General features: G+C 34.7%; 1 protein-coding gene across 1 annotated transcript in view; it reads left to right on the top strand.

The window, feature by feature from the left end:
• The window catches only part of LOC124373576 (dynein intermediate chain 2, ciliary-like), a 31985-nt gene extending 9338 nt beyond the window's left edge, over positions 1-22647 (top strand). Inside the window, 10 exon segments of the mRNA XM_046831938.1 lie at positions 6399-6606; positions 9530-9813; positions 11883-12023; positions 12026-12167; positions 13342-13503; positions 13605-13855; positions 16019-16196; positions 20125-20353; positions 20734-20967; positions 22356-22647. Coding sequence (XP_046687894.1) covers positions 6399-6606; positions 9530-9813; positions 11883-12023; positions 12026-12167; positions 13342-13503; positions 13605-13855; positions 16019-16196; positions 20125-20353; positions 20734-20967; positions 22356-22536 — 2010 coding nt within the window. The 3' untranslated portion in view covers positions 22537-22647.
• The last annotated feature ends 4628 nt before the right edge of the window (positions 22648-27275 follow it).

Genomic DNA, 27275 nt, shown 5'->3' with positions numbered 1-27275 from the left:
AAGGGTTAGTAGTTTACCCATTAAAAGAGTTACGATAAATCAAAAAGATCACTTCCACTTGCAGAGGGTGATGACAAAACACTTCCTGCAAAATCGTTGTAAAAATTCTGCATTGGCCCAGTATTTTGTGGATACACAGGTTGGTTAGAATTATGTCCGTAAGCAGAATGGCTATGCTGTGGCTGTTGTGTATGTTGGGAAGAGCTGATGTAACCAGGGCGTGGATTAATGTTTCGAGCTTGCCTCATGACGTTTTAAAATTTTCTATCTTAGCATAATGCTTTTGCTCTTCATTTAATTTTCCTAACATTGGAACCAACATTAAAGCGAAGTGTTTATCTTCATTACCCTCGTCACTTTGTCTTGCTTTCAAAATGTTCAATAAAGATGTCTCATATGAGTTTGCATTTTGTTTCTTACTATTTTTTACGCCTTTCACGCTCGGTCTGTGCATTAATGCCAAGTGAGCATCTTGCAGTAGAATTACCTTCTTGAATGTCATCAGATGTATCATGTGGTTGCTCTGGTTCATATCCATCCGTTTCATTGAGGGAGATATTACTAATAGTTTCTCTTCCTTTTACAAAGGGAACCAAAAAAAACAGCAACGCATCAAAATGGATATACTTTCTTCTTTTTGTTGCTCCTTGGCCTGATGTGGTTTTTCGTTGTGCTGCAATTTCCCTCAAAAAGCAGTCCTTTAAATTCTTCCACTTTTTTTGAACGTCTGTACCTGGAATACAAATTTAGTATTAACCCCCTAGAATAATTAAAAATTATATTTTATTGATTTCAAATGTAAAACCTATGCCATAACTTCATCATAACACTTTTGATATAGTACCTCCTTATTTTCAGAATTTATTATTTTCAGGTACCTTGCCACTGGGAACAGCTTCATTTCGTTACACTTTGAATATTTATTGGGTGCCAGCACAATTGGTCACATCATTAAAGATACTTGCTCAAAATTGTGGACATGTTTACAACCAATACACATGCCTACCAAATCAGAGGAAGATTGGAAGGAGATAGCAAAACAATTTTACTTGCGAACGAACTTCCCAAATTGCATTGGTGCCATTGACGGCAAACATATAAGAATTCAGAAGCCAAATCACTCTGGATCTCTTTTTTACAATTATAAAAATTACTTTTCGATTGTGTTACTTGCTGTAGTAGACGCAGACTATTGTTTTACAGCAATCGATGTAGGATCTTACGGTAGTAACAGTGATTCAAATATTCTGAAAAAACTCCGCACTAGGTGCAAAGTTGATTGATGGCAAACTGAACATCCCTCAAGCTCAAACTCTTCCTAATGACGAAAATGGAAAACCTATGCCATTTGTTATAGTTGGAGATGAAGCATTTGCTACATCAAGAAATATAGTGAGGCCTTATCCCAGGAAGAATTTATCCATGAAACAAAGAGTATACAACTACAGAATGTGCCGTGCTCGAAGAATGGTGGAATGCACGTTTGGTATTTTAGCCAACAAATGGCGAATTTTCCATCGGCCATTGAATGTCCAAACGAACTTAGCGGATGACATTATTAAATCATCCTGCGTTCTCAACAACTTTGTAAGAAGAAAAGATGGTATTCGAGTTGAAGATGAATGCTATGAGTGTCCGCTGGTATGTATACAACAAGTCGGTGTACGGGGTACCTCTTCAGGTATCGAAGCAAGAGACTACTTGGCAGATTACTTCATTTCACCTCAAGGCTCATTACCTTGGCAATACGACCATGTTTAAATCAATAAGAAGAAGTTGGCATAATAATACATGGAAGTGATTTACAGAAGAAACCTCTGTTTAAAAAATTGTTTAATACATGTTAAGAGTAACTAAAGTTTAATAATTTCATTATTAATCATTTATACAACCATATCTTGTTAGCCAAAACTACATTTTGGTTTAAAATAAATTGCTAATAAAACTATGAACGATGTTTTATTTACAGAAACCTATTAGGTAGACCCTATTAAAATGAAATATTGAAAAAATGTTTCTTGTGAAATAATAATAAAAAATAAACAAAAACTGTTGGGAATAAATTAAAAAAGCATACAATATTTTAATAGACGATAATATAATAGATTTATAAGATAATACAATATCAAAGACGAAAATAAATTGATAATCGGGAACATATAGAACTGCAATGAATCCGATAAGATATAAATTATAAGTTAGTGTAGGCTACATTTTTTAGATATCCTGTAGGTGGTATTTTTAGCCAATTAATGCTATCATATTTAAATCACTCACCTTTATGTTTCTTTTCTTTTGATGTAAGGTCATTCCAGTTTTCTATCACTTTACCACACACTTCAGTCCACAGTTTTTCTTTTATATTTCGGTCACTGTACTCTTTTAATTGTTTATTATAAAGAGCCGGTCTCTTTTCTACTTCACTAATTAGCAAATCAGTATCAATGACTGATAATACTAATTTACTAGTAGAGGTTTCACTGTCAGACATATTTATTTAGTTAACAAACAGCCACCGCTCGACAGTACTCAGTCAAAAATGCGACTAAATAATCGCCAGTGGATGCATGTCGATGCCTGTCCGTGTGACTCATTTTATTTCCGCGACAGTCGCGTCGCGGTCAAAATAGGTCCAGTTGCGTTTTTTAAATCGCAGTCGCATTTCTGTCGCATGTGGATGCGCCTGCATTTAAAACAATAGGTTCTATTTTTGCGACTAAACAATCGCGCGACAACAAATCGCAAGTGGAGGCCGGGCCTAAAGGCTTATGATCAGTCTTTAACAAAAACTGTGTACCATATAAATATTGACTAAATTTCTTAACACCAAATACAATGCTTAATGCTTCCTTATCTATTTGTGAATAGTTTTTCTCAGCGCTATTTAACACTCTACTTGCGAATGATATAGGTCTTTCTGTACCGTCGTATTGAATCTGACTCAAAACTGATGCAATGCCATATGGACTAGCATCACTGGCTACCACTAGTGGTAATGCAGGATCATAATGCGCTAAAACTTCAGCAGAGATTAACTTTTGCTTAATCTCTTGTAGTGCCTTCTTACATGCTAAATTAAATACAAAATCGGTATCCTTTCTTAACAACTGATACATTGGGGTTAAAAATAGTGGATATCCTAGGAATGAAACGTGAATAGTAATTAACAAGACCAAGGAAGGCTTTAAGCTGTGTCACATTTTGAGGTTCAGGTGCCTTGACAATTGCTTCAACCTTACTAGGTGCGGTATGCAACCCTTGTTTACTGATAACAAAACCTAAATATTCTAAACTGTCACAGAAAAATTTACATTTTGTTCTTGCTCACTGTGAACCCATTGTCTTCAAGTCTTTGACACACTAGTCTAAGTCTATGCATGTGTTCCTCATTGTTTTTACCTGTTACTAGAATGTCATCTAAAAATACAGTTACCCCCGGGATACCTTGTAATGTTCGTTCTATTATTCTCTGGAATATTCCCGGTGCTGAACTGATACCAAAACATAGGCGATTGTAAGCATACAATCCTTTGTGTGTGCTAATTGTACAATACGTTTGACTATCTACATCTAGTTTAAGCTGCTGATAAGCTGAAGATAAATCTATTTTAGAGAATTTTTCTCCGTTTTGTAGGCTGGCAAATATTTCTTCAATTTTCGGTAACGGGTGTCGGTTCTACCTCCAAGAAAGGATTTACAGTTATTTTATAATCCCCACAAATTCTTATTTTCCCATTAGCCTTAATAATTGGTACAATGGGAGTCCCCCCATTCACTGGTATCTACTGGTGAAATAACGTTCTCTTGTTCTAGTCTAGTCAGCTCGGCTTCTACTTTTTCTTTAAGTGTAAAAGGTAACGTCCTAGGTTTAAAGTATTTTGGTACTACATTTTCTTTTAACTTTAATTTAACTGGTGCACCCTTGAAACATCCCAACTTATCCGTAAATACATTTGGAAACTCATTGTACAGTAATTCTACTTGTTTGTTGTTGTTGACAACAGACGGATTGACAGATGTTTGTTTGTTTACCTCTACAGGTGTGTTGTGGCTTCCACTGACAGGCGTGCATGCGTCTGCCGCGCTGCCGCCTGCAGTTGGCACAACCCCCACCATGCTCGTGCGATCAGCTGACTGTACATTGTTTACATTACTAGGCACTCTAACTGTTAAATCTAATGCTTGCATCCAATCACGCCCTAACAAGGGATTAGCCCCATTAGCTACGATGTATAAAGCTAATTGTTTCTCTTTACCTTTATGTTGTACATTGACCATAACCTTACCTAAAGGCCTGATCTTTTCATGTGTATATGAACTTAATACTAAGCTAGTTGGATACATGTTTATATTTCCTAACTTAGTCTTACAATCTTTTTCTGACATAACTGAAACACAAGCTCCACTATCGACTTCAAATACCATTTCCTTACTTTCCACTAATAACTGTACCGTTATTGGCTCAATTTTATTAATCTTAGTTTCTATTTCTTTAACCGTAAATAGATTGGAAATGTCATACACATCGTCATTGTCTTTATGTTTCCCGTGATTATCTGAACCGGACTCTGCTGATTCTTTACTTTCCTCTACATAGTGCTGCCTACCTTTATAAACATATTGCTTTTTATTGCTGTAAAACTGTTTCCCTTTAGCTGAAGGCTCCTTAGACCTATTTGTAAAAAACATTTGGTTTGTTCTCATTAGGTTTGTTAACATAATTTTTCGATCTACAAACTCTTTCAAGGTGTCCCTTCTTTTTACAATGATTACACGTGTACTCACGAAACCGACATTGCGATGCTGTGTGTGATCCTCGCTTGCCGCAACAATAGCAGGTGATGTCTCCCAGCGCCTTCCCGCCGTCCGATGACCGTCTCGCTGCGATGCTCGCCGCCTGTGTCCTTTTCGGTATCGACCCGCTGCTCTGCATCCGGTGAATACGTCCTCCTGCAGTTGTCATCTGGGCCGCCCCCTTCTCAGCAAATTCCATTGCAGTAGCTAGTTGCACGGCTTTTTCATAAGTGAGGTTCTCCTCCCCGAGAAGTCTTTTCTGTATCTGTTGGTCTCGCAGGACCCGCGACTAATCTGTCCCTTAAGTAGTCTGGCAATTTATCACCAAATTCACAATACTTAGATAACTGTTTTAAATGCACAATATAATCGCTAACCGTTTCATGATCCAATTGATTCCGCCTACTAAATTTAAATCTTTCCGTGATAAAAGAAGGCTTGGGATGCAGATGATTCGCTATAGTGTCCACAATTTCCTTGTACGACTTGTCAGACGGTTTGTCTGGTGTAATTAAGTCTTTCAGTAACGTATAGGTCCTTACACCCATAACTGTCAACAAAGTGCTTAGTTTCTTTGAATTATCGATATCATTACAATCAATAAAAAACTCAAATCTCTCTATATAAGACTGCCACGATTCTTCCGCACTATCAAAATAACCCATAGACCCGATAGTTGCCATTTTGTTTTCTTGTACACTCCGTAATAACTGTTTAAAATGTCCCCGGTAAAAATAATCGTCTAACGGCATTAATTGCAACGATTAAAATCAGCTTGTGCGCTGCTTACACCCAGAATAGTTTATATCGATCGGCGTACCTTACTACTCCCGACCGTTGGAATGTCCGGAATGTCCTTGCACATTCGCGGTTATTTGCACGTGTTCATTACGATAGTTGCCCTTCCGCACTATATCACTGTAATTCACTGTTTCAATGTCCCGAATGTCCCTGCACATTCGTTGTTATTTGCACGTGTTCATTACGCTTGTTGCCCTTCCGCACTAAATCACTGTAATTCACTGTTGCAGTTGTTTTCCTCGTCGCCACTGTAATGTATGCGGGTCGACACTGTACTCTCTATGGGTCGGGAAGAATAATTAAACTACACATTTAGAGTAACATTGCTCTAGGACCGCTCGTAAAGGAACGGACGGGACGCGGAGGTTACATGACGGTGTCTGGTGGTGGACTCCGGGTGGACTGCTGGCTGGCCAGCTTGGACCGTTGGTTTGTAGGGTAGTGGCGTGATGTGACGTCACAGGAGAGCAGCCTATGAGCATTCTTTATTCTTTTAGACCACATCGTATGTTACATCGCCTGACAATACATACTGCCAACATCACTGGTGCAGACATTAAATATCACTATGGATACCTACCAACTTAGTACTTCTCACACTAAATACACTACATACAATAGGTGCCATTCACTTATATAATACTTCTTTCTTGTAACAAAATGATAAAATAAAACATTCACCAAAAATTCTCCTGCATGCTGGTTACTAACAAACCCAGCTGCCAGGTAGTGTTGTATAATACACAAACATGAGTTGCAATACAACATATAACAACTAATTCTTGTACGAACATGTGTAACAGGATCTGCAGGAGGAGATAGCCCGCATGCTGACCACGAACAACCCTCAGCTACCGGACGGTTTGGTAGAGTATAGCTACAAGGAAAGAGCGTTCGTGATGACACCTCTGCCTCCTCAGATGATAACTCTCCTGGAGGTGGAAGGCACTTGCCTCCACAAGGAGTCTCCAGAAGCGATAGAACAGATGGAACAGGAGGGAGGATGGGATGGTATGTGTTTAAACGTGTGTACTTGTTGTAAATATTTTGTTTCTATCAAATTGTATTTGTTGTACAAACATGGATCTAGATTTAGTTAAAGTTAAAGTAGATTAAACTATAGTCATTTACGTGATGCTATTTCGTGTTTTATGCTCATGACAAAGAAAGAGGTTTTGGATTGAGTTAAGGACACTAAGGAATTTTCAAATTTCATTTTACTGTCTCTGTATATACATACAGTGTTGCCAGAAAGTTTAGGGACACCCCACATAAAGTTATATACTACTTATGTCCCTATACTAACAGCAGATTGGCTAACTCTGTATATTTCCCCATTAACGCAGTTAAAGCAAAGATTTTGGTGTGACTTTCATTATTTTATGTATAAAATCTTTCAAAATATGAACTTTTTTTTGTGATTTTAAAATTTTAAAAATCTTAATAATTGGTACGTTGTTTTAACATAAGATATGGAGTAAATAAATGCTATTGTGGCAACTAGAAAAAAATATCTCACAGTTTGGTGATCGCTCAAAGTGATGTTTGTAGCTGACGGCAACAAAGCAAATGATGAAAAAGGAGTGTGTGCGCATCAATATCCATTCCTCTGTTTTGTGAGGAAACAAGCTGGTGTGCGTGGATTGCCTACCACTCTCATAGTTCGAGCGCTACAACGCACCAAAGCTATCAGTTTTTCATTTCCGAAAAAAATAAAAATAAAGAAACTTTGAGCGATCACCAAACTGTGAGTTATTTTTTTTCTAGTTGCTAAAATAGCATTTATTTACTCCATATCTTATGTTAAAAACAACGTACCAATTATTAAGATGATTGGACATTTATTTTAGAAGTTATAAAATTTTAATGTTTAAAAAAAAAAACAGGTGTTTTCCTCCAAAATTTTAAACTCACAAAAAAGGTCATATTTTGAAAGATTTTATACATACAGTAATGAAAGTCACACCAAAATACTTCGTTTTCACTGTGTTAATGGGGAAATATATAGAGTCAGCCAATCTGCTGTTAGTATAGGGGACACAAGTAGTATATCACTTTATGTGGGGTGTCCCTAAACTTTCTGGCAACACTGTACAATCGTTATTGCTTGATTTTCAAGAGACAATTTATTTGTGAACTATTTTCCCATTGTAGTTGAGAGTAATGTGAGAAGGAAATATCATTTGAGGTCTGTATCTTACAAATGAATATTACGGTTGCATTGCAATGGCGTCTTTGTGCAGCTTAAAGAAACATGTTGCATGAAGCATTAAAAATGTTATTTAGGCAAATATTTGAAATGTAGCCTTATAGAATACTACAACTTAATAGTTTTAAAACTTATTAATTTAAAAATATGTAACATTTTAGCAACTTTCTTCTAAGGGAGCTGAACACACCCAATTCCAATGCCTTCAAAGGTCTCCAAATTGAGTGAAAATATTTATTCTAACGCCTCTATACCGCAGTTGAAAATTCTTACAAGATTTCATTATAATCTTGTAAGACCTCTGTTTGGTACAAAATTATTGAGGCATAGTTAGACATAATCTCCAGACGTATCTTGGAGAAGCACATTTAAAAGATCTTGTTAGTTAGAGAATAAGAACAATTTATTCACAAAATAGAACACAAAGGTTTCTGTGAAAGCCAAAATATCAGTATAAAAAGTAATTATAGAAAAAGCGACAGAACAACTGTTTACAATAGAGCATACAATTTTAAGGTAAAACACAATAAGTTCTTGTAAGAATATTAAAATTATTCTTACTACAAAAGCAATCGGTCTAATCAAGACATGGGTATCACGAGAGCCTCGTGGAGACTGTATAAAGCCTTCCCAATCAAGTAAGCCTTTAAAAACTTTTTTGAAACTGTTTACATTTTTTGAATTTGGATTACATTAGGAAGTAACTTGTAGAGTTTAGGACAAAAAAATTGACTTTTTGAAAAGGTTGAGTCTGAAACGCTCTGAAATTAGATAATTTCTGTGCCGTGTGTTATGATCATGATTTAAATGTAGAAAAAGATTTTTATTTTGAAAAAAAAAAAAAACATTGTCAAGTGAAAAATGAGAAGGGAGGCTTCCAATGTTGGGATCCTGCTGGATCGGAAACGCTTTTTACAGCTTTCATCTGGTCCCATTCCCCAGACGACCCTCAACGCTCTCTTTTGAAGAGTGAATACTCTATTAAAGTTGATGACACTAGAAAATCTCAAAATATTGTTCTGTACCTCAACTTTGTCTCAAATAAGCCTAGGTAACCCAGTTTACTTTACCCAGTCCATCCTCTGGATGCTAGCCTGCCTGGTCTATGCAACCTGAACTAGAACTTTACCTATATACTGACCCTATCAGATCATTGTCCAAAAAGTTAGCAAGGGACTCTGATCATATAGCCAATACAAAAACCTTGGCTTAAATACACACATTTGTGAAGGACCATTTTTCCTAGATGATAGTCCAGATATGCTAGTGTTAGATCCGAAGATGGTTGAAAATTCAGTAAAACTTAACGCAGTTTGACTTTTGAGTATTGTTCTATGTACCTCTGGACAGCATAGAGGAGACGAGGAATGAGCTGGAAACCCTCCCACCATCAAATTTGTGGCCACAACTCTACAGGAATGAGCTGGTGGATTGTACATATGTTTTGTGGCCAATCTTGAACATTTTTCTTAGAACTCAGTAACAATGTTTAAACCATTCTATCCTTTTCTATATAGTCAATGAGATTCATAGAGGATTATTCTTTAACAATCCCAAACATTATCATTTTGAGGTGTATGTTGTGTGTTTACAATTGTAAATATCCATGTATCTTGGTTTAATCATGGAGACGGAATTATAAATTGCTACATTGTTTATAATGTTGAATGCACTGAGCCTGAGTACCAGAGTTTAAATTACAAAGCTTGCTGTGACTGTGTCCAGGTGCATTGGTGGGGCTGGGGTCGCAGTCACAAGGATCTCTGGTGGCTGAGGAAGTGGCAGCTGTAGACGAACAGGATGAGGGGATAGAAGGAGAGGAGGAAGGAGAGGGGGAAGGAGTAGGAGATGCTGAGCTGGGAGAAGAGGGAGAGGGAGATGATGAGGAGAAAATGGATGTTGCACAGGAGAAGGGCGGCTCTTCTCCTCGTCCCGGCAAGGCTAAGAAACTGACGAATCAATTCAATTTCTGTGAACGAGCAGCCCTCACTTACAACAATCCGGATAGGGTGAGTTGCTTAATACTGCAGTCAAACTATGGATAGTTGGTTAAATGTCAAAGATATTTGCTCATCAAGTCCACAAATTTTGAGCAATTTTAAATGGCAACAAAGCTAAAGAGTTTAAAATAAGACAGATTCTGAATTTTAAAACTAAGAAAAACCACTATACTATTTTGAAGAACAAGTAAATATATTCTTGTTACTTGTATTTAGATGCTTACCAACCATAGTCAACAATCAATGTTTTTTATTTATAATTTAATTGAGAAAATGCAACAGTGTCATGAATTGAATTTTGAGTTTAGCTCCAGTTCACCTTCTTTTTATTGCTGCATCTGGTATCTGAGACTGTCTTAGACTTGATTCCTGGAATGTGGAGTAATGTTTGTCTGAAGAGATCCAAAGAAAGTTGATAACGAAAAAGTTCAATACGAAGTTTAGCTCCAGTTCAAGCAATAAAAGGAAAGTGAACTGAAGCTAACTCAAAGTTCAGTTGAATCAACCCTTCCTACCACAGCTACGTAATGTGTAGAAAAAACTTGGTTGCTCCACCATGCTTAGGACAGTTTCTATCAAATCTTAGTGCACTGAATTGTGTACCTGATGAGACAATGAGACTACCATTTTACTTATTTATAGGTGTCTCTGATGTTGAAAAAATGTAAACATTTTTTTTGAGCTGCTTCGATGTCAATTTTCTTTGGGACTCTTCAACATGACTCCAGATTCCAGGAGCCATGTCTGAGACAGGTCAGATTCCAGACGCTGCAATAAAAGGAAGGTGAACTGGAGCTAAACTCAAAATTTAATTGAATTAACCCTTCCTATCGCAGCTACATGACATGTAGTGTCATAAATGTTAATTTAAAGATGCCATTTAAGTAAAATTAGGCAGACAAATTTCAAATTGGTAAAGTCTTCAAGCTGTGTTGACTGGATTCCCTCTAGCATGTGTATATTCCCTAAGCACACATTTGGAAGTTATTGAAAGTGTAAATTGAATCTGCAAATAGTCAGTTTCATAGTAATGTCTTCAGGTATTTTGAATCCTTTCTCTTAAATTCAGGTGGTAGTAAATTGAGTAGCCTGGATCCAGTATAAGAGTATTTCTTTGTGAAGTGTTTGAATCTGTAAGCAGGTAAAGAAACATTATAAGCATTTCTTGTTTGGTAGCTATGAAAATCACCAAGTCTGTCTAAGTTTTACCTGGAAACATACAGAATGGTCTCTAGAAACTGGACTGCTGGTACATTCAAGAGAGTTGTTTAAGTTTATTTAAAAGTACCATTAGGTCACAGTCCTGCCATTGTTCTTGAGGTGTGTTTCTATAGAATAAGGAGTGTTTGAAGATTGTTTCTTGAAGAATCAACTCATAGAATTATGCCCTGGTACACAATGGCTTTTGTGTGGTAGGGGCAGTTTTAACAGTACTAATGGCCTAATACACAAATTGCAGTACTCAATATGTGTCATAAGGAGTCAATATATATGATAGCGTGATGTGTTTTGTAGGTTGTTCTTGTGTTTAGACATGAAATATATCCAACCCTAAAAAATAAATATTTCTAGCTCATCAATATTGCTCAGTGCATCAGAACTTGAGTTTGGCTTCAAATTGGGCTGGTGGTGGTGATGACAGGTCTTGTGGCTGAGGAGAGACACAGGTCTTCTGCACATAGAGTTGATGGGATGTGTGTGTCATCACTCATATTGTTTAACATTCAATAAATTGCTTTTGTCCTTCATAGTCAGTCCTCTCCTATTAGTCCTTTATACAAATCAGTGTATTATATAAAGATTCTTCCAAATATTCTCACAAAGGTACCACTGTGTGTCATTTAACTATTTAAAACTGTAAAATTAAAAGTTGTGTGTAAACCAATACTGGACAGATTTTGGAGGAAGGGAATGGTGAACATTGAGAAAAGTGGAGGGAACAGTAAAAAACAGCATAAAAATCTAAGGGAATCCATACATCTATATTTAAAGATTGTTCCAACTAGACACTCAAATGTGTATGTTACTTATCTACACACACTACTAAAACTGTAAACTCTTCTTCTTTCTTTCAACAGGAGATTGGAACACAGACGAACCCTCCACCTCGTGCTTCATTCGCAGCATACATCACCCAGTGGATCATCTATGACGCATATCAGGAGGATTATGAAAACCAACAGCGGGAGAAGGAGAGAGAACGGAAGGAGAAGATGCTGACACAGCCCAAGAAAGAAGAGGTGGTAACTCGCAAGAAACACGACAAGCTCGGAGTCGAGGCGCGGTGACTATGAGGATGATTCAGGCGGCCAAGATATTGGAGCGAATGATCAACCAAAACACTTTCGATGATATTGCTCAAGGTTCGTTCTGTTAGTGAAATAGCCATCGATGATATTGCTCAAGGTTTGTTCTGTTAGTGAAATAGCCATCGATGATATTGCTCAAGGTTTGTTCTGTTAGTGAAGTAGCCATCAGGTAAAAACAACTTTAAAACAGATGTTAACTTAATATTCTATTAATCAGTTTGTGTAATTTCTTCATGTCACAGTACAGTCTATAACATTGACTTCTTGATTGATTGAGCTACTGCTTGATTGATTTAAAACTAACTCCCTCGTAGAATTTTAAACATAAAAATCATAAATAAACTTAAATTATATCTAGTAATTTAATTTTCACAGTTATTCCTGTACTTAGGAAATCGCCAATAAACTATGTTTTAATCTCAATTATTCAAAAAATACAAGCAATACAAGTTTCTTAATGTTTTTAGAAACAAATATAGAGTAAATTTTGTAATCCTAATATCTAAAGTATGTATTCTTTTTACAACATAAAACGTATTAATGTGAACACATAATACATTATTATAATTTAATACGACACCAAGATTATAAGTCATCTCAAGTCTCCCCAATGTACTAACGCCATTTGTCTTCATTGGGTGAGATTCTTTTCTTTGTTTTGTGCAGTATTTTTCACCCATTTTCAGCCAGTGAAATACTTATTAATAAATTACACCAAGTATGTTGTTTTAATCTGTGTATTTATGGTGGTTGTATAACATGTTATATACAGCTCACAACCATCTTTATTAAAAAAAAACAACAATTTCACAATGCATTGTCCCATGCACTTGCAGTCCTCATGCAACAATCCATTCTATGCTACAAGTAAAAATTAGTGTACATTTTGTATTATCCTGACTCAAATATTAATTTTGTACTGTAATAATTGGAGAAATTACTGTGTAATATATTTTATCCATTAACAACGCCAGATATTCAACAGTGATACAGGGAAATTAACACACATGCAATTTAAGAATCAATTACACTGTACAATTCTAACAATGTATAACAATAAATAAACAACATTATATGAATCAATAAATACATAACAATTGAACAATAACAATATAATAAATTTATGAATAGAATGTATAGCATTAAATAAGTAACATTATGATAAGTCTATAAATGTTATAACGAATAAATAATACAAATATAACAATATTACAATGTCTGTGTTCAGATTACAGATACTGGGAGGATCCGTCAGACGAGTATCGGGATGCCGAAGGAACTCTGTTGCCTTTGTGGAAGTTCTCATACGAAAAGACAAAGAAATTAAGCGTAACAGAAATATGCTGGAATCCTCACTATTATGATTTGTTCGGCGTTACATTTGGCTCATGTGAGTATACACATTTCGTACACATGGTTGCAAACATAAAGTTAAAATCCCTCACACCAATCAATACAAAAAGATGTTTTATCAAATTTTTGGTCTCACAGTTGACTTCATGAGACAGGTGACCGAAGGATATCTGTGCTTATTCACACTCAAGAACCCATCCTACCCAGAGTACATCAACTCTACAGACTCTGGAGTCATGTGTCTGGACTTCCACCCGCAGCACCCGTACCTCGTAGTGGTAGGCCTCTACGACGGCACTGTGGCTGTCTACAATATCCAGTTACCTACTAAAGAGCGCCAATTCCAAAGCAACTCGGTCACCAATAAGCACGGAGGTATTGTGTGGCAGGTGGGTCTGCAGTAGAGTAAATAGTTTCCTAGTACTAAACTTCAGAGGTTCTTTATAATGCGCTGCTTAATGGTAGTGCTTAAAAAGCTAATTTTACTATGTTAGTGGTGAATTAAAAAAACTGTTTTTTAAAAAACACAGGAGAAACCTTTACCTCGATCTCTAATGATCTAAAGCTAATTAGGAACAGGATAAATCTTACAGGTTATCAGTCCAGTCATGCAGTAGTCTTTATCACAGTGCAGATAATAGGACTAAACAAGCCTAGTTTTTAATTGTTCTAAGAGCCCAGCAGGGGTCGCTTCTGGCTGGTTTATACCTTTCAGTTGAACCTACCACTGGGTACAACAAAAACCGATGTGTCACTTAAATCTGGGAAGCTTTATGGATGTCCAGGAGCGGCACATCACTAACCACAATTGTCGAGATTCTGGGGTAATTCGATAGGTCTAGTCTACTGCGGAAGATAGTTGGTGGGGTTCGTTCCCTAAAAGTCAAAGGTTCGGAGGCTCAGAGCTGGCCTCCCCTTCTTTCGAGAGAACTTGACTTGAAATTAGTATGCTACATTCTACCTCATGGATCTCAAAAGAAGGTGGCCTCTATCCCCAACCTTATCTATCTAGAATATCCTGTCACTCAGGAAGAAGTGCAAAGGTCCTTATAGGACTAGGTGCAATTTATAAGCTTCTTGTCCTAAGAGAACAAAACAAATTGCTCCGTATATTTGTCGTTTAATTTTCCTTCCATTGACTAGTAATTTAAAAGTCATTCTGTGCTTGTTTCAAGTGTTGCATAACTATTCCCAACATGCCTTATTCCAACAAAGAGATTTTGAATATGCTATGGTGTATGATGAGGATTTTCAAAACTATATAGCTGCTGCGGACACCTATGCACAACGTTACCCAGAGCGAGAGCACTATTATTGAATGGTATTCCAATAATGGCCAATCTTGTTCGTTTAACTGATTGTGTTCAGCCAGAATAAAACAAAGATAAGCAGATTTCAAGACCTGTTAGGGAAGAAAAACCCCTTACATTTTGGCAGGTTTTATGATAAATCCTCATGATTCTGTTAGAGGGTTAGTTTCTGATTCAGCAGTGTCCAGCTTAACAGTTTGGAGAATTCTAAAAGATAATAAATTCAAACCTTATCAAAGTTCTTTACCTCAGGAGCTCCAAGAAGATCACTACCTTCATCAAACGAACTTCAGCATTTGGGCAACTCCAACGTTATTTTTGAGAGAAGTCCTATGGTGTGATGAGGGAACGTTCCATAGTAATGGAGAAGTAAATGGGCATAACATGAGGTATTGGTCCACTGAAGATCCCCACTGGATGAGGAAAGTTGACAACCAGAGACGTGTGGAATAATTAACACGATTTTTGGTCCACATTTTTTTTTAAGGTAATTTGAAAGGTGAAATATACAATCACTTCCTGCAAAATATTCTTTCTAGATTCTTAATGGGCACACTCATCAAAATATGTGAACAACCCTTTCCACAATAGCTTCTTTATCTGTAGAAAACTTGGTTGCTCCACTGTGCTTAGAGATCATGTCTATCAAATCGCAGTGCACTCAATTGTGAACCTGATGAGAATGAGAATGCCTCTATATCTATATTACCTTATATCTTGTAGTCTAGGTGCCTATGATGTAGAAACGATGTAACAAGTTCATTTCAAGCTTCTTCGTCACTGACCTTTTTTAAAATTCTTCAGACAAACAGGACTCCAGATTTCAGGAGTCAAGTCTGTAACAGCTTGTACTCCAGACTAAGTGGAAGGTGAATTGGAGCTTAATTCAACACTAATATGGAATTAACCCTTCCCATCATAGCTACTTTATGTGTATTACAAAATCATCACATTCTGGAATCTGATAGATTGTGAAATCAGGATAATGAAGGTTTGTTTCAATTATAACTTAGAGAGTAGTTGTCACTCTGTAATAATTGTTATTTGTTCATAAAATGTTTCTGTATGTGTGTATGTGTCTTTCTGTATGTATTTTGGTGTGTGATCTGCACTCTTACAGCAATCACATTTGTTTGCTTGGGCCCCACACAAGAGTATGGACCATCTGTTGTAGCAAAACTGAGTAGATCACCAGTTCACAAATGTGAGGTATATCAGTGAATTGACTCTACCCACTTGTAGGTGTGTTGGGGAGAAGATTTGCAAGATGGTGAGATGAACTTCTACTCTGTATCGTCAGACGGTAGAGTGTTCAACTGGGTATTGATGCAGAATGAGCTGGCCCAGACTCTGGTCATTGTTCTATACCTGGAGATGGATCCAGTCAATGGGCCAGATGGGACCATGATCAGAATGACAGGTACATTTACTTTACCATATTACTCTTTGTGTCTGATAGTATGTGCGTGTGTGTGTGTATTATGTATATATATTTATAATATATGAGATAAACAAACATAGTAAATAAACACAATATATCAACATATTATTAAAAATTAACTTCATGTTTGGAGATAAGCATGTAGAAATCTAAATTTTGTCTTAAACCAGGAGTTACCCAGGGCATGCTATTTTTAAAGTTGATGGGTGTAAATTTTGTAGTGAAAGATTTTATGATGTTATGTTATGAACTCCACATTATAGGGTTATCTTTATGTTAGAATAATAAATCGTAAACTAAAACCCTTTTAAATTTCTTTTATTTCAGACACGTGTTTCGGTATAAACCATCTTCAGTGTGAACATTAACCTCTAATTAAATAATAAACAAAACAAATAAATATACACCTGTCGACTATTTAAACAGATGTTAAACTTATATGACACAGTTGTAATTTTGATTAAGATTCTGTGTTTAATATTTTTTCAAAGATAGGATTTGTTTTATTTTTTAAATTGCTATTTAATATGTTGTGAGGATCTTTGTTATAATTTAGATAAATATGTAATTCTTCTTTCGTGTTTAATTACATATTTATCTAAATTATAACAAAGATCCTCACAACATATTAAATAGCAATTTAAAAAATAAAACAAATCCTATCTTTGAAAAAATATTAAACACAGAATCTTAATCAAAATTACAACTGTGCCATATAAGTTTAACATCTGTTTAAATAGTCGACAGGTGTATATTTATTTGTTTTGTTTATTATTTAATTAGAGGTTAATGTTCACACTGAAGATGGTTTATACCGAAAAACGTGTCTGAAATAAAAGAAATTTAAAAGGGTTTTAGTTTACGATTTATTATTCTAACATTTTATGATGTATATGAGGAACCATTTAATAGTATTGAAATAGAAGTAGAATATGTCGGGTAATTATGTTTAGAGATTCAAAAATTAAATAAATTTTTTTCTGGTTTACATTTCAAGATTGGTGCATGTAGCGGTTTGTATTTTTGGTTTGAATCTATTACATTGCTGATGTCATAGTTGATTTTACCTGCCCTAATGCCCCAATCAACAATTATATGCATGTAAATGTCTCGGAAACCTAATTCAATGAAGTACAATCTTGTAATTTTCTTTCAGTCAAATATATTTGTATTGCCATAAGTAGAGTTTCCCTTGCTGTCAGATGAAAAAAATAGATGTGCATGGGTATGACTGAGAAACCTTACGTCTACGGCCTTTATATCAACGAACAGTAGATAAAAGTATCTATTCTGAACATTGAAATTCAGTTCCGGTCTAATGTATTTACAGTGCCATAGTTGAATTTGCCTTGTTGCTCAGATAATGGAAATACATTCAAAATCTGTTTTCAAAATCTTCTTCAGTTAAAAAAGTGTCTACTTCCGGCTCATGTAATCTATTTTCGGACTAAGATATCTCCAGTGCCGTAAGGTGAGCTTGCATTGTTGTTCTGACAAAGAACATTTGAATACACATTTAGAACTGAGAAGCCTTATCTAAGTCTACAGCCTTTTTATCAATAAATTGGCCAGTTCTTAGACAAAAGTGTCTACACCCACCGTTTAAATTCTGTCTAATACATTATAAGTGCCATAATTGTGTTTCGTACTATGAAAAGTTACTGCTATCATTAAGTGTCTATTCTGGCTGTTTAATTTTTACGGTTCCACATTTAAGTTTGAGCTGTTGCCTCGATCAAGAAAATATATGCATACATAAGATTAAAATTATTACTTCGATCAAAAATATTTACTTCCATTGCTTGCTTCTGTTTCCGTTATAAGAGGAAGATAGAAACGAAGTTCATTCAACATTTCAAAATCATTCTTTATAATACAATGCATTGTAGAACTTTTATTCTTGTTCAGATTATAGCCTGGGAAAGAATGGATTATTGAGACATGTTTGTGTTCCTACTGTTTTCATGAAGTCTCAGTAAAAATGTCGTACAAAATGTCAACGAAAGCCATCAATTTCAAGTACCTTACATGCAAACATTCTCAGCTTTGTTCATTAAGGTTGGGTTTATAATAGTGCTTAAAGAGTATTTCTAATATTCTAATCGATTAGATTGTTCAACTTCCTCACTGGTGCAATCTGTGGTAAAAACTATATAGTATTTCGTCTTTAAATTTGCATTTCACCACCGATCGAGCTCTGGATATTTAATACTTTCTAAAATTTAAATATAAACAAATGTTTCTGCCACTTTGGCGAAGTTCATCTGAAAGAGTCAATAGCTAGCTGTTTACTGCCAGTTAAATTGGGACTGTGTTTCATAAAATATTATTATTATTTTTTCGAATTCTGTAATATTTCTAAAACATATTCCGATTTTCTCTCCATAAGAACTTTTGCTGGCCTCCAACAAATATTACAAAAAAGAATTTACTCTACAGTAATAATAATAATAGCAGGTTATCAGTCAATTATTTCATTAATCAATAATAATTAATATTATAATTTAGTATTGTTGAAAGAACTGAATATTAGAATTGTGTAGATTTGCTACAGATTACATTTAATGAATATTACTTTAGGGTATTGACATTTAATTACAAAATGAGTACTGTCAAAATTACGTCATATTATTAATGGATTTTTAGGTATACTGAAACTAACATCCAAGTAAAAAGAGTATAGTGTAATGAATAATTTTTAATTTAAATTTGATGTGCAGCATGGATTTCGTAATAAATAGAACTAGTATTCAAAATAAAGATGTTACAAATGTTATTTTTTAAGAATACGAAATATCAATATTTTTTGCTTTTGATGTTGATAGTATTGCTGATTCAGTTCTTGTCCACCAGGTGGCAGGCCGAGTTAGTTTGAATTGTAACTGCCAGGGGCGCCCTTGTAGTTGTATTTTTCTTTGAAAGTGAATAACTATAAGTATTTAAATTAAAAATTAAAAACTTTCATAGATCAAATAAATTGACTGTATAATATAATTTTTTGCTTAAAATTGTATATTATGTGTTGTACAAGAGAAATAAAAAAACAGAAAGAAAATTATATTATATTTTTAAAGATCTCGTCCGCAGATTTAATTGTAATACATTTATAGATTTGTAATTATGTAGACAGCCTGATTCTCCTTCAGCCATTTTTAACTATTATTTGGAAGCTGTAATCAGTCATTTTTACCTGACTTGAATTGCAGCTCATTAATATTTAGAGGCTTTGTTAATCAATTGTAGAGTGTGAGATATTGGTAGTTTAATTTTTTTTTTAAACGATGACATAACCAGCAAAACCTTTCCTGGATGTTGAATTGCAGCTGACATAGATTGTGATATATTGTGTACAGATAGACCAAGGTCAATAATCAGTACGTAGGCCTACTTGTTATCACTACAGTTGATATCGTTACTTGGCGGAACTGAGGGCCATTAATATGTATTTAAAAATGTATTAAATATAAATAAAGTGATTAGTTTTTTAAACAACAACAATATCAAATTTCCTAAAATGTTTTTTGTTCCATGTGCTTGTCTTACGTATTTAGTGATCTACAGTATGTAGTGTCAAGTAAAAGTTTGTTTGTATAAATATCGATTTTGTTACTAGGAACACTCAGTATACGAGTTAAATCTATTTTCATGTATAATAAATATAAATAACTCCTTAGTTTTATTTGAATAATGGGGTTCATTTAATTTTATACTGTCACAGCCCTACTACTTAGACCAAATATTTGGAGAAAACCACCCACTTTTAATAATTTTTTGAAAAAAAAGACACAAGATGTAGGAGAAAATGTGTTGGTTTGAAATGTATTTTTACAAACAGCTTACTTCAACTCACTTTTATAACAGGTAAATATTAAAATCCATGGTGATTAATTTGATAAGATGAATGCAGGGTGTGGAACTGCAATTGCTTTCCACCCGAAGGACCAGCTGACTTTCCTCGTGGGCACGGAAGAGGGCAACATCTACAAGTGCAGTACAGCATACGCCTCGCTGTACTTGTACACGTACAGCGCACACCACATGCCTGTACATCGCATTGACTTTAACCGGTTCGCACCAGAGATCTTCATATCGTGCAGTGCAGACTGGCGCGTCAAGATCTGGGAGGACAACAGGAGGTGAGAAAACATAATCACATATTCAGTAGGTAATTAGTTTACAACAAAATATAACGGAACCTGGATTCATAATTCCGAGAGAGGAATGTATGTCAAATGTTGAAAATATTAGACAATAATGTTATAAAGCAAAGATTTCAAAATACTAGGCTTCTATGGTTGGTCGAAAGTTTGGCTAAGCCTCTTTCGCCAGTTGCTAATGAAGAAATCTATTTTTCTGTACGCACAAAAACTACAAAATAAACCTAGAGGTTGAAATTTTGAGTAACACTCTACACAATTAGTCAAAACATCTACCCATCAAAGAGGAATTTGATTATGTTTTGGATCTCAATGTCAACAAGTGCAGTGTGTGTATACCCTACTCTGGTATTTTCCAGTGAGCCGCTGTTCGTGTTCGACCTTGGCTGCTCCGTGGGGGATGTCAAGTGGGCCCCGTATTCCAGTACGGTGTTCGCTGCTGTCACCGTTGACGGCAAGGTGCACGTGTTCGATCTCAATGTCAACAAGTATAAGGCTATCTGTGTCCAATCAGTGGTGTCTCGCAAACGCAACAAACTCACCCGGCTGGCCTTCAACCACAAGCTACCTATCATCATCGTCGGTGACGACAAGTAAATATGTTGATTTTCTAGCTTGTTTTGTCGCAGCACCATCATGAATGATAGCCATTCGTGTTCATAAGTTTTGATCTAACATATGTAGAATCAATTAGGAAATATGTTCCAATCTTAATTTTCCATGTTCTGAACAATATTCGTTTTCTTTTTGATTCAGCTCTCCAAATTCCTTAAATACGGTACCACAATTTCCTGCTCGAGGGTTAATTTGCTTTAAGGACTGGTTAGCCAAAAACATACTGGTACCCACGTAGCTAATGTCTCGTGGTAATCATCCGTTTTCTTGAAGCCAAGATTTGTGGTCGTCCAGTTAAAGGAAGGGTACGTGGAAAAATATTGTGGAAGTTGGCGATGTTATACAAGAAGTGTTCAGGACGTAGGAATTTGGACTATGTTTTCTGAAGGTTGTGTAAGTTTGAAAAGTCCGCCCACATTTTCAATAGAATCATACAAAAATCCACTTAAATAAAACGTCATAGATTCATGTAAAGTTATTCAAATGTAACATTTCATGCAAATCATCCCAACAATTTGGTTTCTGTACTTTAAACTATTTAGCACTTTTATTCTAAAATTTTCTACTGTATATTCGATACTTTAAAAGATAGAATTCATTAATTATTATTTTATCCATTTAATGTTAGTTTGTAGGACAATCTGATATTGAGATATTCTTGTTAGTGAAATAATTGAACATGTAAAATCTGCTGGTTTTTAGACACACATATGTCCAATCGCAGCTACCCAATATTTTCAAATAGAGGCGGAGTATCGTAACTGGTAACAAGCAATTTAATGGAACCACTCCACAACTGCAAACGTTTTGAGATTCGTAGATAAATGCTGAGTCGATAATTGCTGCTCCGTTGCAACAAGCAAACAATAGAACCACTCCACAACTGCAAACGTTTTGAGATTCGTAGAGAAACGCTGAGTCGATAATTGCTGCACCGTTGCAACAAGCAATTTAATGGAACCACTCCACAACTGCAAACGTTTTGAGATTCGTAGAGAAACGCTGAGTCGATAATTGCTGCACCGTTGCAACAAGCAATTTAATGGAACCACTCCACAACTGCAAACGTTTTGAGATTCGTAAAGAAACACTTAGTCGACAATTATTGCTCCTCAGTTGCAACAAGCAATTTCATTGACTCCACAACCTAGCAAACTTTTCGAAGATCCATCATTTGGCACACCGTTATTATCGAAAACCCCACATTCACAAGAACCCAACAAGGAAATTTCCATCCTATAATTAGAAGCCAACAGACCGCACTCATCATTGATTGGAATACACTAAAAATTATCTCCAATTAAGTGTTTAATTGACACAATGTAATTAGCTTATCTTATAATGTATTTTATTGCTATGCCATCAGGGGATCTGTCTCAACGCTGAAGTTGTCCCCTAACCTACGTATCAAGCCTAAACCACCGAAGAAGCAGACTCACGTGGACCAGCACACACTGGAGGTCTGGAAGCTGGACAAGTTGCTCGCACTGGTGCGAGAGCCGCAGAAGATCGCACCTCCTGTCGACGCTGAGAGTACCACGTCGTAATGGCTACTGACACACTTTGTTTATATTGTTCCAAAAATCCTTTTAAAAGTAATAAAGCAATACCAAGTATGTTATTTTACATGTACATAAAAAAAACTTGTTTCTTATGAGTTTACGGCCAATCTATGCACCTGTTAGATTATCTCACAACTGAATTCTAAAGGAGTAATCTCTATTGCCTCAGATCGACGTCTCTTTTTAGATTTCAGAGCAAAAATCATAAAAAAATTATTTCTCTTCTGTGCAAATTTTTTATTCCATAGTAAATACTTGTTTGAAGACTTTATTCTGTGTGTAAGCCTATCAATACGATCTCAACGTACAGAATAATTAGTTTATTCATGCTATAACAACTAATCTTCAGTAAAGTCCGATCTTTACTGGAAAGTTATATATATATAGGTCATTTTCGATGTTGGTGTCTCAACGTCATGTCCTCAGATCGGAACAAATTAATTATTGATTCTTCAATTGCCTGACACGGCTACGTGTTAGACCATAAATGATAACGCACTCTGCCAATGTATAAACCACTCGCTGCATCAGTAATGCTACAACCATCTTTGGTGGTTTGGACAAGGGTGGTAAATTTCCCCAGGAGGACTTGAACGATGGTTTTGGCGGTTTGTAGAACTGGTGAAACCGTAGACTGGTCGGACCCATGGTGTGCTTCCGAGATGCGCAAAAGGCCCTTGAGGCTTAAGAGCATGGCAATAGACCGCCCCATGTAGAAGAATGCTGTAACAGAATTTAAATGGTCGTATAAGTCACTGAAATGAATTTATTAAAGCCTGAAGACTATTGATGCAACTATATACTGTGCATTAGAGTGATATGCGTTAAACAATTGTCTATGTACTTCTGTTTAATGCGGATGGATTAAACACCCACTTTAGTGATTTCGGTCAGAATAAATTGTCAAGCCTCAGCAAATCCCGGTGCGCCCTCCAGCTTGGAAATTTTTGGATTCTTCTGTTCCAAAACTAATACATTTTACAGTCAGACCACCAACATTGAACAGTTAACTTAATTTCAACAATTTCTCATTTAAGGGGAAAATAGGAAGAAATCTAAGTTTATTTTTTGCTGTTATTATTTTATACAGATATTTATAATTGATTTCAAACAAATTTTAATTAAATCGGGTGGTTAGAACAAATTTAGATCTGATAAAGAATGCGCTGGAGTGACAAAATTTAATTATGTCACTTTAGTATATAAATTATAAATTCTTTATTTAATACATATCTACAGTAATAATTTGCGAAATCTCAATTTACGAATTAGTCAACATACTAATTTTATCTAACAATGTCACTAAATACATACAAATTGTATACATTTTCTGTGGTATTTTTTGAAAATTCCATAGAATTTGATGGAAAACATGTATACCACATTATAAAAATCATAAACTTGGTCATATTAAAAAAAATGTTTTGTCAATAGAATTATATTTAAAAAAATATTTAATGCTGTGGGTTTGATGTGTTATCCTTATAACCAAGTATGTAGCCAGCGAATGGGTCCAGGGGGTCCGGACCTCCCATAAATTTTCAATTGTTTCAATAATTTTTTAATAAACGATTATTATTATTTAAATAATTCATTATTACTGACATGCACTGCTGAAAGATCGTTCTTAACACAGATACGGGCGAAGAACCTTTTAAGGACCAGAATGGGGCTTTACTTTCTGTCGACTTTGGGAAATTATCAGTTGTCTTGATCCTCCCACAGTTTTTCCCTGGCTGCAATATTGCTTGGAACTATAACTACAGTCATTAAACCAAGTTTAAATTGACACAACCGTTTATGAGTGAAAGTTGATAAGGAAATTTGACCTTTTCCTCTGCCCGCTGACACCCCAAAGAAAGCTCCGAATCCAGCAACTTATCTTCCTGGTAGATAAGACATCTAAAGTACTTATATATATATATATATATATATATATATATATATATATATATATATATATACTGTATGTATATTCATTGTTATATACAGGGTTTAACAAGAAAGGTTGGACGACTATACATTTTCAGATTCTATGTGTGATTCTAAGCTAAACATTAAGAATATTTTTTTTTACAATTCCACTTTGTTTAGTAACTACACCCCATTTTGTTTTTTATTGAAACATTTTTATCTTTGTCGTTATCTTAACGATTATTATAAAACTTGGTATACAGGTCCATGTCAAAAGGTATTATATTCGAAACAAATATGTTTAATTAAGTTTCAATATTTTCAAAATGGCGGCCATTTAATATCTGTTTTATGAATATCTCTAATAAACCACTGTTTTATGAACATCTTATAAGATATAATAAGTTTCTAAATAACTTTTTATTTTCAAAGATACCCCATTTTGTAAACATCTGCTAAGAAATAACTATTTTCTGGAAGGTTTTGTATTACAAATGGCTCATAATTTGACAGTATTGGAACACTGAAATTGACTATTGAACATGAACCTTTAACATGTAATAAATTGTAGTTTCCCATAACACTACAAATTGTAAACTGATCTAACAAACAAATTACTTTCGTTATATTTACATTTAATTGGTTATAGTGTAGAATTTCAATTACAGTAACAGCTGTTTAAATACTGTCTAAGTTTGTGTCATTTAGTGAGCATGTGTAGTGCGACACTTTCCATAAAATAGAACCGACTTTTACAAATGGGGTATAATTGGAAAGGAAAATATATTTAAAAACTCTTTTGTATCTAATAAAATGTAGATAAAAACCGTAGTGTATTCGAAATGTTCAAACGAAAATTAAATGACCGCCATTAAAAATATTTAAAAGTTATTTAACAATATTTTTTCTGAAATAATAACTTATGATATGGACGCGTCTACCAAGTTGTTTTAATAATCGTAATCATAACAACAAAGACAAAATAATCATAAAAAACGAAATTTTGTGTAGGTGCTAAACAAAGTGTAAATGGGGGAAAATATTAATCTTAATTTTTAGCTTAGAATTACACATAAAATCTGTATATATATAAATATCAGTATCCACGGTATTATTTCATGGAATTCACAATATAACGTCAGTTTCGACCTCTACAACACTGCAATATGAAATTCAACAATATATTATTTTACCAAATGTGTTTGTTAATGTACGTTAAATTTTAACTAATAACATGGTCCAGGCTTAGTATTTTAATTACAATATAATGAACGAAGTTTTGCTTTTCAAATCACAACGTTTACAGTAGGCTACATGGTCATACACTTAAAAGAATAAATCCATGGAATAACAATAAAAGATAGAAAACTGATAAGTACAGTTCTCAAGAAACAGGGGGCGCATTTCCACAAACTTTAATTCCAGTAAACAGTTTTAATGTTTAAGTATACAAATTATTAATACTTTTTATTTTGATGTTGACAGTGTTGCTGTTAAATCCAACACAACACCTGGTGGTGTCTTATCCACCAGGTAGCAGGCCGAATTAGTTAGGACTGTAACTGGCAGGGGCGCCCTTGTAGTTGTGTTTTTCTTTTAAAGTGAATAACTTTAAGTATTTAAATTAAAAATTCAGAACTTTCATAGATAAAATATATTGAGAATATAATATACTTTTTTGCTTAAAATTGTATTTTATGTGTTGTACAAGAGAAATAAAAAAACCAAAAAGAAAATTAAATTACATTTTTAAAGATCTCGTCCGCAGATTTAATTGTAATATGTTTATAGATCTGTAATTATGTAGATTATGTGATTCTCAATCAGCCATATTAGACTAATATTTGAAAGCTGCAATCAGTCATTTTTACCTGACTTGAATTGCAGCTCATTAATATTTAGAGGCTTTGTTAATATTAATTGTAGAGTGTGAGATATTCTTAGTATAATTGTTTTTAAACAATGACATAACGAGCAAACCCTTTCCGCGATGTTGAATTGCAGCTGACATCGATTGTGATATATTGTGTAGAGATAGACTAAGGCCAAGCAGTACGTACTTGTTATCAGTACAATTATCAGTTTCTCGGCGGAAACGAAAAAGAAATATGGTTTAGGGCATACCCTTACTTTGATAAGTAGAAGACTTCAAACCAGTATTTCTGTGTTGTTAACGTTTTAAATAACGCGCAATTTCTAAAATTCTAAAACCGCAACTGCGAGTAAGTTTAAATAATATGAAAAATATAACCAGATCGTTTATTGAGTTTGTGATGTAATCTTATTATTAGTTAGCAATTTTGTAATTCATTTAAATAGTTATTTAATATGGTCGTTTACAAGTATATGGTAGTAGTTACAAGTAGTCTATGTCATATGAGCCACAGGCTATATTAAAATTATAAGTTCACCTTTAGTTTAATATTTCTTAATAAACAAATCAAACGTGGATTCCAATAAGAAATTCTTGACATCCGATAAAAATTGCTCTATTTATTATTAGTGAAATCAAAAACCAAACGTTAAAATACTAAAATAGCAGTTCAAACCATCAATATTTCCTTTCTCTAAATTAAGGTTAGTAGATTACTTGGCTAAGTTGATACAGGCTCATGATATTTTGCTACTACAATAACAAATAGCAGAATAGTTTGAGTAGATGTTTCGATATATTTCCTACAGTCAGGTATATTTATGTCAGCCCTTCACCCTGTGTCAGCTATGGTGGAGCTGCGTTATATTTTAGACGATAACCATATACCGAATACAAATGCTTATAGTTCAAGTTATTAAATATTTGTGGTTTCATC

Source organism: Homalodisca vitripennis, unplaced genomic scaffold (genome assembly GCF_021130785.1).
Source record: "Homalodisca vitripennis isolate AUS2020 unplaced genomic scaffold, UT_GWSS_2.1 ScUCBcl_5916;HRSCAF=12883, whole genome shotgun sequence".
Classification (NCBI taxonomy): Eukaryota; Metazoa; Arthropoda; class Insecta; order Hemiptera; family Cicadellidae; genus Homalodisca; species Homalodisca vitripennis.
Note: the sequence above shows the minus strand (reverse complement) of the source record. Positions and strands in the feature narration are given on the sequence as shown.